We start from the raw sequence: 12,798 nt of genomic DNA on the forward strand, positions 1-12,798 counted from the left end.
AAAGGCGAGTAGAGTCGGGGTGAGTCGAGCAGGTACCATGTAATGGAAAAACGCCATTACTTTAGTTGAGGATCACTACAACAACACCTTCTCCGATCCTGTATAGTCTAACAGAGCATTTTTGGAGAAGATGTAAAGTCAATACAAAAAGAAGGCATTTTTCAACATGGCGTCATGACTTTGCGTAAACATACACGCCACTTTCCTAAAGCCAAATGGCGTGTTATCTGTATGCATTTTGAGCCATCCATGTGTATGTCTACGCTGTATACAGTGGATGTAAACATACACACCACGTGGCATCGCCACGTGCTGTGTTATCGCGAGAACGTGCTGTGCTATCGCGAGAACATGCTGTGCTATCGCGAGAACATGCTGTGCTATCGCGAGAACAACGTCGCACGCGTGTAAAAGGTTGGGTTCAGGGAAAGAACATTGGGAAAGGCTTTAGTAACACTAAAAAACGACAAACACGACGGTGACCAACGTCACACGCTTAGGGAAACAATAAACGGTTGGGTTTAGGAAAAGAACATTGGGTTTATTAAAAAAAACTAAAAACAGTTGACAAACGCCACACGCGGGACGCGAACCCGGCCCTCCTGGGTGAAAGTCACCACCCCAACCAACCTCCATCCTTTCATACTACTTGCTATGGCGATAATTCACATGTAATGTAGGTCAATGGAGGCCAAACAGCGTTGCTAAACATGCTAAAAAAAAAGATTATGCGTCTTTATAACACGCAAAAACTGGATACGAATTGGCGTGTCATACATATGCCACTTAGTGTGATCAGTCTGCATTTTTAGTTTTGGGTTATTTCTGGTTCACCAAAATAATTAGATATGGGAACATGGTGACATCACAAAATAAAAGTCAGGTGGGACAAGAAACACAAGCCGAGGGATTTCCAGGGATTACCAACATTTTGGGTGCCCCCAATCTGGCAGCAATAGTGAAGCTGGGTGCCCGGATCCCACACTGGGGAAATTTCTACTCTACATACCTGAGGGATGAGGGGAGGCAGACTCTGTATGTACATCAGTTGTGATCATAGACTCTGGGAAAAATTTGTATCAATAGTTTATGCCAAATCATTGATTTCTTTAGTCGGTAGCTGTGTAATAACTGGGATAATGTAAAGCAAGCGGGTCATTACGTGGGTGTGCCCAGACAACTGGCGACCTCCGTCTTGCCATGTGCCGCAACGCTGACGTTACCTGTAAAGATAAAAATCGGTGTATCAGTAATTTTTGTTTTACTTGTTTAACTGCAATGTAATCGATACCAAGTAGTCTGCGCTAATGGTAGGTAGCTAACGTGAGAGCCGTTAGAGCTAGCGGGCTAGCGTTAGCTTCCAACATTAACATCTTACATTCAGTGTTAAAGTACCCATATTATGAAAAAAAACACTTTCTGGGATTTGGGGTGTTATGTTGTGTCTCTGGTGCTTCCACACACATACAAACTTTGATACGGTTTCTGAATGTGTCCTACCTTCAGTCTCTGGGTGAGCTGTTCAAAGTCGGCACGGCTTGTGACGTCACAAGCCGAAACGAGCAGGCTAACCGCAACCATTAGCTCGTAGCGCTAGCATGCTACCTCGTTCTCAATAGCAAAGCACTGCTACAACACACACAAGTTCACCATAATCTACAAAAGAACTACTTACATGTGCGCCCTCATTTAGAAGTCTCCCAGCTAATCCTGCCTTGTAACTGACCGAAGTTGTAGAAACAGCCTTTCTTTTACTGTCTATGGAGCTAGCTAGCTGACATGATCTACATCTGAGCTACACAACATATGGGAGTGCAATCAAAGATAGTACAGAAGAAGAAAAGAGGTCTCACTCTGTAGCTAAGAGAGAGCGGTGCAGTACAACAAAAATATGGTGTTTTTTGAAAATTAAACCATGTAAACCTATTCTGATACAACCTTAAAATACAATTATGAACCTGAAAATGAGCATAATATGGCTGCTTTAATGAGAATAAAACTTGTTAGATAATTACCTTTCTGTTCGAACGTAATGTCCATAGTATTCAAGACCAGCAGAACCGATGTGTTCTAACCGTCTTCTTCTGATGCCAGTGTAGGCTCGCAAAGCCAGGAGAAACATTTGCAGAAAGACAATGTCATTGTTATGTTGTTATGAAGTTGACGCTAGCGTTTCCGGGGAATGCTGAGACGTATGATGACGTACACAGTGACATAACGACGTAGTTCTCTGGGCTCTCTAGCCAGTGGAAAAGCTAACAGGTTTGGAGAATGTTCGCAAGTTGAACCAACTGCGAACCAGCACCAGCCCAGCACTAGAACTAGATTTGCCTTGGTGGAGATGGGGTAATTGTGATTCAAGACCTCTCCACTTCGGGTTGGGGTCCTGCATCACAATTTCGACCTCTACATACCCACTCCAGAAACTGCCTGTTCACCCTGCTACCGTCTGGCAAGGAATACAGAAGCATCCACTGTTGGACCACCAGACTGCAGAGCAGCTTCTTTCCTCAGACTGTAAACTCCTCAACTCCACCATAAAACTAGTTTGGTTTAGTTTTTTCTTGTGTAGCATAAGGGACTACACCGATTACAACTTTCTAGGCCGATTCCGATTTTCATTGAGTTAGGCCAGCCGATACCGATTTTAGCCGATTCCGATTTCATTTTTTCTAACTACTTTACAGCACACACAAATATTTATTTTCTATCTTTTCTTTAATAGAACATTTTGCACAGAACATAGAACATTTTTTTAACAGATAATGGATCACTATAAAATAGAACTATATAAATTACTCCTGGTGTAGGAAATTCACACACATCTAAAGTTCAATGTTAGAACCATTTCCTTCTTTTCACATCCAATATCCAACTAAAAAAATGTGATTTTGTTTTTTGGTGTCGTCCCTCCACGCCCTACTTTTTCCTTTCAGGTGTTGCATATTACAAACTTGTTATCTTCTGCACACATGCTGAAGAATTTCCAAACAGCTGACATGTTGCAGGTTAATTCACGAGGTTCCCTACATGTGCGAGAATAGCGCGGACACGCGCTTCACACCGCAAGCGGGTACGTGCGACACATGGCGGAAAAGTTGAGAGAAAGGAAAAAGAGACTGTGCTGTCGCGTCCGTGTGTGCATGCGTCCTTGAGAACTGTAACTGGTTTAACTTATGTTGTCAGTTAATTGTAGCGTTGACCGGCATGAAATCGGCATATGTCAGACTGACCTGCCGGTCGCCGGTCATTGCCGAGCACGTGAAAACGTCACCGGCCGGTCTATCGGTGCATCTCTACAACCATGTGTTGTAGAATGACAATAAATAAGCCTTAAACATTATCCTGAAAATAACAATATATGCGATTTTTGAAAAAAGCTGATGTTTTTTGATCATGCACGACAAAACAAAACATGCAAGAATTAAATCCCCCTTGCAATACCATGGGTATAGTTACACTCGGCCAGGTATGCCAAACACTTAAATATGCACTTCAGTTCAATTGAAAATACAGTGCTTTCAAGCCGGAGAGCGGAGTTCACATTGCGGCACCAACAACATGCTTTCCCCCAGGAAACGCTTGTTTGTTCCTCGGGAATGTCTTAGTCCAAACCACAATATTTTTCTTAAACTTAACTAGTCGTTTGGGTGACTAAACTTAACTGTCATTGCCTCATGACGGTCACTTCTTCTGGCTAAACTCCACTACCACGGCCCCTGAAAGGACCGTCATCTGGCGGCCTGTACCCGGCTCACAGTCACCTATTGGCGGCTAAACAACTCCCGCTGGTAGCCGGTGTCCCGGAGCTTTGTCGCGGCTAAATACGACCAGCAACTGCCGCTCGGATTTTATCGTTCTATCGCTGTATATACTGTTCATGTTACAGCACTTTACTTAGTTCAAAATTCTTCTATTTTAGGTATATAATGGTCTATTGGTGAATTAGCATTGATCACTTTGAGGGGGATATGTAGACCAGAAAGGGGGACATTCCATGCATCCCCTCCGGCAAATCGCACCCTGGATATACAGTGGTGCTCATAAGTTTATGAACCCATGCTGAAGTTCACTAAAAAGAGGAATAAAAAAATATCATCTTTTGGAAATTGATCTTAATGCCTTAATTAAAGAAATTTGGAAAAATCCAACCTTTAAGGACACCAATTTTCTTTGTGAATGAATAATGTATTGTAAATAAATAAATGTCCTTCCTTAAAATACAGGGGGCGTAAGTAAGTACACCCCATACCTAGAGATTGTGGTGGTGGTTTTATTTCAGTTAGCCTAATAGCTGGTTTGATTTGCATTTAGAGATAATTTTATGGAAAGTACCCCATGCCAATCTCTAGGTATGGTGAAGGGTATGTGATAATGTGGGGCTATTTTAATTCCAAAGGCCAAGGGAACTTTATCAGGATGCATAGTATCCTGGATCCATGAAATAACTGGCCTTAAAAAATAAAAATCTACCTGCCTCTATGGGAATTTAACATAGGTGTATACTTACTTATGCCCCCTGTATTTTAAGGAAGAACATTTATTTATTTACGATACATTATTCATTCACAAAGAAAATTGTTGTCTTTTAAAGGTTGGATTTTTCCTCTTTTTTTTTTTTAATTAAGGCATTAAGATCAATTTCCAAAAGATGAGTTTTTTTTTATTCCTCTTCTTAGTCAACTTTAGCATGGATTCATAAACTTATGAGCCCCACTGTACCTAAACCTGTAAATAAAGGTAGAGAAAAATGAGGATTAGAGTTGACTTCATAATTAAATTACAGAAGATTCGTAATTTAAGACATTTTGCTTTCTTTATTAGTTAAATACTGCACAATAAGACAATTTATTAGCACAACAAACAGCTGTGGGGGTCACTTCTCATAGGACATGTCACTGTCAAGTGTTGTAACCCTTCAGACAACACTGCGACGACTTGAGTAATCACAGGTTGTCGGTGACGTTTCTCTCTCTTTTTGCAGGATAACCTCTTTGAATGGCACTTCTCCGTACGTGGGCCCCCAGATTCCGATTTCGATGGCGGGGTTTACCACGGCAGGATCGTGCTTCCCCCAGAGTACCCAATGAAGCCCCCTAGCATCATCCTCCTCACGGTAAGATGCCGGCAAAGGCTACATTTCTATCACATCTGATTATTCTCCCGCTGATGCGGAACAGGAAGACGCCAAATCAGATGATCAAAGAGTGGAAAATGGACAGCATGTCATTTAACCTTCAGCCATTTGTGGTTACATCACACATAGTGACAGTTGTCAGGTCAAAGCCTGGGCTGTCATCACAATGTCAGAGAGAATTGCACTGGTTTTGTGATAATATGAGACTCTCTTATTATAGAGACAGCTGTATGACGCCCTGCACTAATGACAGGCTGATAAAAGCGTACCCTTAATTCTTTCAACAGACACTTTTTCATTATGTTCCAGCTCCTTTTGCTCCTCTTCATTTTTCAGTTTGCATTTATTGTTTGAAAACTCTTACTTTTGCAGAAAACCAGCCTGCATTTCCCCGTTCCACAATCTCAACTGTGTCAAACTTCCATGTCTGACTGCTTGTCATAAACTTTGACGATGTATGTTCTATTAATTTATCTTCACCACACACACACACACACGCACACACACACACACACACACACACACACACACCACTCACCATCTTCTTTTTATTGCCTTCCCTCCTAGCCGAATGGAAGATTTGAAGTTGGAAAGAAAATTTGTTTGAGCATCTCTGGCCACCATCCGGAGACCTGGCAGCCTTCTTGGAGCAGTAAGTTTCCTCAACGACAAGTCAAAAGTTTTCCACATGCCCTGATTTTCTCTAATTAGTTCTCCAAATACAAGTCACTGTTTTAGTGTAGTCTTAAAGTGGACATATTATGCTTTTCCGTATTTTCTGTCATATCTACAATTTTAAAATGTCAGATTTTCATGTTAAACATGGCCAAATAATGAGGTAAATGTATTTCAGAGAAATCCCTGTGAGCTAAAACGTTTAGATTTCTAACTGTTCTGAACGCTCCGTTTTCAGCAGTTTTTTTTACTCTCGGCCAAGTGTTACGCAACTCTAAGCCGGCCTGCTATGATTGGTCATCTGCTCCAAGTAGGCAGGACTGGAGTATTTTTTTAATTATGAAACATTGTCGCATGTAGCTACATGCTAACGGCAGTAAAATATGTCATCTTAGCTGCCAGTGGCGTTAAATTCTCCCCAATTCCTGGTCACATTACTCCTGAAACATTTTCTGTTTATGTAGTATTTGCTTTAAAAGCCTTTTTGGCTGTAGATAGTGCTGCTATATTGTATTAGTGTCAACTGCTAACAATAGTAGTTACATGCCAAAGGCAGTAAAAAATGCCATCTTGGCTGCCAATGTTTTTAAATTCTCCCCAATTCCGGGGCACATTACTGCTGAAACATGTCCGATTGGGTAGTGTTTGGTTCAGAAGCCTTTATCTGCCTTTATTATTTTTTGACGGTAGAAAGTGCTGCTTTGTTCCATTACAATCTAACGTTAGCCTAGTGTAAATATTAAGGTGCTGCATGCTAACGCGAGATAGCTGTAATTTTGGCGGACAATGCTGGTCATTTCTCCCCAATTTTTTGGTCACTTTACTGCTGGGACATGGCCGGTTGTGTAATATTTGGTTTAGAAGACTTTACCGTTGATTTTTCACGGTACAAAGTCCTGCTATACTCCGTTGCAGTAGCTCCAGCTTAAACTAATGAAACACGGAGCGGAGGCTCCGGAGATTCCAGGAAGCGCGCTGGCCAATCAGAGCAGACTGGGCTTTTGCGGGAGGGTGACTTAAAGTGACAGGTGCTCCTACAGAGCATCTCATACTGAGGGTGAATACAAGTGCAGCAGCCATGGGCAGTATAAGAAAAATAAAGTGTGTAGTACAAACAAAATACAAGTATTATCCTGGTCTTAGGTTGGAATGAAAACCTCAAGTCTTAAAGCTAGTTTTATGGTTGCCGCAGTGTTCCGTGCTTGCGGTGCGCATGCCATGAAATGACGTCACCTCAGCTGTCGTTTCCAGCACCAGGGCTCCGCAAGCTGTCGTGGCGCGTGGTAGTGCACCTCTGAATTTGTGTAACTACGCGCCCCCTGCGCTTTCAATTCAGCACGGTCGGCTGGGAAGAGCAGGTTCATCTGTAGAAACATCTGTGTGATTCTTCATGTATAGACCACAGAGAGTCAAACAGCCTTAAATATGTGGTCAAAGAGAGACGACACACTGGGAAAAGAAGAAACATTTGGCTGGAGAGTGTGGAAAAACCATAGACAGTTTAAGAAATGGACAAAGCCACGTCGTAGACTTCCACGTAGACGAGTGAAGTCTATTAGAAGCACTTTTCCGGTGATGGCTGAATGTTACTGAGCAGCCTCCAACTGAGCTTGACGACGTAGATGTGACGTGAGCAACCTGTCTGAAAGTTGTAAGTCTTCTGGTAGCTGTGCCAAGAGAAATCTCAATCATTCCCAATCTTGCAAAAACGAGAGTGTAGGTATATGTAAGGAGATAACGTAGGCACAGGCTAATTATTGCTAACTAAAATGCTAGTTAGGACCCGAGCGCCGAGAGCGGCGAAGGCCCTATTGAAACTGAAGGAATTATTATTTTCTGCAAGTAAATTGGCTTTTTGAGGGGCTTAACATATTCAAAAACTCACCAAAATTGGTGGTCGCATCAAGTCTGGTGAAAATTTACATATTTTAAGGGTTTCGGGAATAGGCGCACAAAACTGGCTCGCTAGCGCCCCCTACAAAGTTAAAAAAAATTGAGCCCCTGCAGTGCGTTCACCGTAGACTCACGAAACATGGTACACATATGTAACATGTCAAGATGTACAAAAAACGTCATTGGAGCCATACCCTAAACCCAACAGGAAGTCCGCCATTTTGATTTCAAAGTTCGAAATTAGTGCGATTTTGGCCATTTCCACGTCGTACTTTAACAAACTCCTCCTAGAGATTTCATCCGATCAACTTCAAATTTGGTCTGTGCCATCTTAAGACGTTGAAGATGAAAAGTTGTTAAAAGAAAAACTTTTCGTCATAGGGCGTGGCCGTGGCGGGGCGGCCATTTTGTGCGTTTCGCCATCAAAACAGGAAGTGGGTGTAACTTGAGTGTACATTGTCCAGTTGGCTCGAAACTTTTCAGGATTCATAAGAGTCCAACCTTGAGGACAAATGAAGGCCAATATTGACTTTTGGTCATAGCGCCCCCCGCTGGCAACAGGAAATGCGCCTTATATGACAAACATCATCCGATTTACATGAAACTTATAATGGGCGGTCTATATGTGATACTGAGCCGCCCCCTATACTTTAACCACGCCCACTTACTCAGACACGCCCCTTTTCATAACATTTGAACCGTTTAAGGTAGAGTCTTGTGTGAGGTATCATTGACCTCAGCAGAATTCTTTCTTCATTGGTGATGGTTTGGCCCGCCCCCTATGCTTAAGCCACGCCCCCTCATAACATTTTAACTGTTTAAGGTAGACCCTTGTGTGAGGTATCATTGAACTCAGCAGAGACTTCCTTATTCATTGGTGATGGTTTGGCCAGCCCCCCTATGCTTAAGCCATGCCCCCTTTCATAAATACTGACCCGTTTAAGGTAGAGTCTTATGTGAGGTATCAATGAACTCAGCAGAGACTTCCTTTTTAATTGGTGATGGTTTGACCCGCCCCCTATAATTTAGCCACGCTCCTTTTCACAGCTAATGAACTGTATTATGTAGAGTCTTGTGTGAGATATCGTTGAACTCGGCAGGGAGTTCCCTTTTCATTGGTGAGGATTTGCGGTGTGTGAGTGCCACGCAAATGCACGGTCGCAAGGAGCGGCGTCCGCCAGTAACCCGCAACACGCGCAGAGGCGCGAGGGCCCGTCCATCGCTGCTTGCAGCTTTAATTAACATTAGTAATTAAACTTAAACAGCTAATGTAAGTCGAAACTGCCTGCAAGCTTCTCCTGTACTGTACGGTAATATTAATAAAGTCGTGTGGTTATGACACAGTCGTTAGCCTATTTTTATAAAAACGTCTGCTACGGAGCCATAACGTGAGGTACAAGGTAATGGAGCCTTTTATACATTGTTGTGTTTCTTTAGAAATAATTAATGGACAAATAAAGTCTTTAAACGCTTCAGATGTGAAGTTATTCACTGTCAAAGTGACGCCAAAATGAATGGCAGTCAATGGAATGCTAACGGGAGGTGATGGCTTGTTAGCCTATGAACCTCTCCATAGGAGGTACGCTTTTCAGACGCTCGCTTACCCCCTTGAGAGATCGTTTTGTCAAAGCTAAAAAAATGGCTTCATGGAACACTTCACAGTGTTACAGGCAGACAGTAATTTGGATTTGGAGATAAACAGTCATGTTAATGATTAGAGTAGATAAATGTGATGTTTCACGGTACGTCGATGTTTAACATACTGCTGTTGCCAGGCAGAGACTTTACGAATCCCACTATGGCCACGCCAAGACCCGCCCTTCAATAGCATATATTGGCCAGGCGTCCGTGCTTACGCAAGGTAACGTAACCCCATTTGTACAGGTCCTATCCCCTGACCAATCGGCTATCCTAACCTTAACCACTCTAGGTCAAATGCCTAACCCCAACCAATCGAGCTGCTTCGTAGGGCGGGTCTTGGCATGGCCATAGTAGGATTCGTAAATTTGCTGCCAGGCAGCCTGCTTTCCTTTACTTCCGCTCTCTTCTTCTCCACTACTTCTTGCTTATCCACAGATTATTTTGTTTGTATGCCCTCTGGTGTTTCGGAGAATACTGCAACGAACAATGCGTTGAGCATAAACGTCTCCGTGCATGCTCGTAGCGTGCGAGCCATCTACGGCGGCCCGCACAGGCCTCCTTATCTCAAATGACAGTCCAAAGCTTTTGCACAACATGGACCAGCTAAAATCTTCGAATTCTGTGGATAAGTTATAAATGTGTAAAGAAAAACCATGAAGCAGATTTGCTTTGGATTTTAGGGTTCTATATTTTTGGGAGATTTATTTTGATTTAGCCTTATATCCTATAACCAGCATTTATTAAGTACCTAAAAGTGAACCTTTTCCTTAGAAGAAGGGCATATTTTCATACATCCAGAGTAGGGCTGAAACGATTCCTTGAATAATTTGATTACTAAAAATCCTCGATGCAAAATGATTTGCCTCAAAGCTTTGTTTAATTAATGTTACCAACGTTGTATCGCTTACGGTGTTTCCGCACAGAGGATTATTACTGTCGCACACCGGGCAGACGCTGTGCGCTGTTGGCGACGCATGCCATGAAGACTGATTACAAAATGAAGAAAGAGCTTAAGGGGCTAAGAGAAGAGACAGGCTGGAGAAAACGACAGAAAGTGTCCAAAGTTTGGAATCAGTTCAAACGTAATTAAAACGAAAACTCTGTACGGTGTGTCTACTCCTGCAAAATGGAACTAGCTTACCACAATAATAGCACGACGTCGATGCTTCAGCATCTCAACAGAAAAAAACGAGTCTAACTTAATCATCCATTCCATGAAGCGGACCCGACAAAAGTAAATCACAGAGTCGTATGGAAGATGAAACTACACCAAACGCAACAACTACCAAAAACAAAGACAAGAAAATGCGTAGTGGTGACCACAATTTGATTTAAAGAGCCAGAAAAACAACTGATTGCACCATTTGCTCTCACTCTCTCTCTTCATGGAGAAACAGCTGATCAACGATCTACTAGCATAAGTGTAACAGCTGTGTAGCATTGTAATCAAATATATAAACGGAAATAGGTTGAGTATAACTAATATTTACATATAGGCCTATATACAGAGCAGTCTCAGGTTGAAACTTGTAGTTCTGAAAGTTAAGTTGCACAACTTCAGGTAATGTTTATGTATGTTTAATGTATGCCTTAGTTTGACGTTATTGCATTTCAGAAAATGTTTTCTTTAAAACAAATGTAATATGGCACTTAAATGCACTTGATATGTTTAGTTTTTTGAGAGATGATATTGTAAACAATGTAGGCAATAAAAATGTTGCTTTTTCTCGAAAATTAAACCAAACTTATTAAACCAAATATATTATTACTCTTCAATAAAACAAAAGTATTTCTTATCCGATTAATCAATGGAGTAATCGATAGAATACTCGATTACTAAAATAATCGATAGCTGCAGCCCTACTCCAGAGTAAAAACTGATAATTTATTTCTACTGAACTCATTTTAGTTCTCTGCTGGCAATCCGCCCATTTGCTGAGTTCTGCTTTCATGTTACTTCTTAGCATTTAATCAGGGGGAACTCAGTGGGGGACCGTGCATCTTCCTCAAAGCATTTTTCCCTACCAGTTCCCACTCATGAAAAAGGTAATAACAGGTCATTAATAGAATAAAATCAAAGACAAAGGTTACTCTACACCTCTTTTTACCAACATACTGCAGGTTACATGGCTGGCCATGCCTTAGACATTTGACTTCCCTTGCTGGGTTTTTAAAGTGTTGTCCAAAAACGGTGTGCCTCATTCTTTTTGGAATGAACCGAGGAAGCCTGGCTGAATAATTGATTTCTGCACTTCACAGTCAGGCCAGCTGTAGTGATTCCATGGTTACGCTTACTACTGTTGGATGCTGCTTTAGTTCATATGCTACGCCTACATATTTGATAAAATGTCCTAAGTAATTCAAACATTCCCTTTGATATTACTCTGGAGAAGTTTGACATTTTCATGTTTTACATATTCCTATTTATTTAGATCCATATATATATATATATATATATATATATATATATATATATATATATATATATATACTTATTTATGATTATGTGTCTGTTTTTAAGCTATTTCCCCTTTGTAGTTACTACTGTGTATTTGAAAACACACACACACACAGATCCATTCATCTTTTTCAGAACCTCGGAAAAAGTTGGAACTGAAAAGACTTATCTGAACAGACTTTTTATATATATATATATATATATATATATATATATATATATATATATAACTGCTGTTATCAAAGTAAAATGAGCAGCTGCTTCTCCTTCTTGTATTCATTTAGGGGTGCAAACTTAACTTCATTGGTGCAAATGACTAACTTTCTGCTCTTACTTTGATTTTTTTTTTTTTTTTTTGTGGTTTATTAATTCAAATGTGACTGAGTGAAGTCTAATTTATGTAATGGGTTTTCATTATTCAGTATTGTATCGTGAAAGAATTGGTAAAGTTAGCCATAAAATACAATAATGAAAAAGAATGAATTCAAATGCTCCATAATTAATTTCAATTGCTGCCATATTATGTCCAATTTGGCTTTGTAACAGTTTGAGAGTCCCAACATGCTCCAATATGGAATCTAATAAGGTCTTTCCAGCACGTTTGTAAGTTATACACCATAATGGAGAAATTATGAGATGTAACAACTAAAAAGTGCTCATGGTGATGACTGCTACAGTATGAATGAGTGCTCTTGGACATTAAATGGACATTAGAATCATAAATAGGACATTACGATCAGGTTTTTGGAGTATCCTGGTTATGCGTTTGTTACTGTAAACATCACATTATGGATCCAGAAATATGGATGAGCTCTTATTCCAGTTTTGAAAAACCGGAATATGCTACCTGGGGTAATCTGATACTGTGGCATGTAAACACCTCATCCAGGATTCTGATCACTGTCTGTCATGGGGGCAGGTGCTTACCTTACCTTGAGTTACAAGACATTACATTACAGTCAATGCAGAAATAGGTTGAGATGTTGAGAAATCA

At 41.0% G+C, this 12,798-nt stretch overlaps 1 protein-coding gene across 1 annotated transcript in view; it reads left to right on the top strand.

Annotated features, from left to right (window-relative positions):
• ube2j1 (ubiquitin-conjugating enzyme E2, J1) overlaps positions 1-12,798 on the top strand; it is a 69,231-nt gene that overhangs the window by 36,327 nt on the left and 20,106 nt on the right. Inside the window, exons 3-4 of the mRNA XM_031318589.2 lie at positions 4,985-5,116; positions 5,705-5,789. Of these exons, the coding sequence (XP_031174449.1) occupies positions 4,985-5,116; positions 5,705-5,789 (217 nt within the window). The remainder of the gene's footprint in view (positions 1-4,984; positions 5,117-5,704; positions 5,790-12,798) is intronic.

The sequence above is a fragment of the Sander lucioperca genome, chromosome 19 (assembly GCF_008315115.2).
Source record: "Sander lucioperca isolate FBNREF2018 chromosome 19, SLUC_FBN_1.2, whole genome shotgun sequence".
Taxonomy (NCBI): domain Eukaryota; kingdom Metazoa; phylum Chordata; class Actinopteri; order Perciformes; family Percidae; genus Sander; species Sander lucioperca.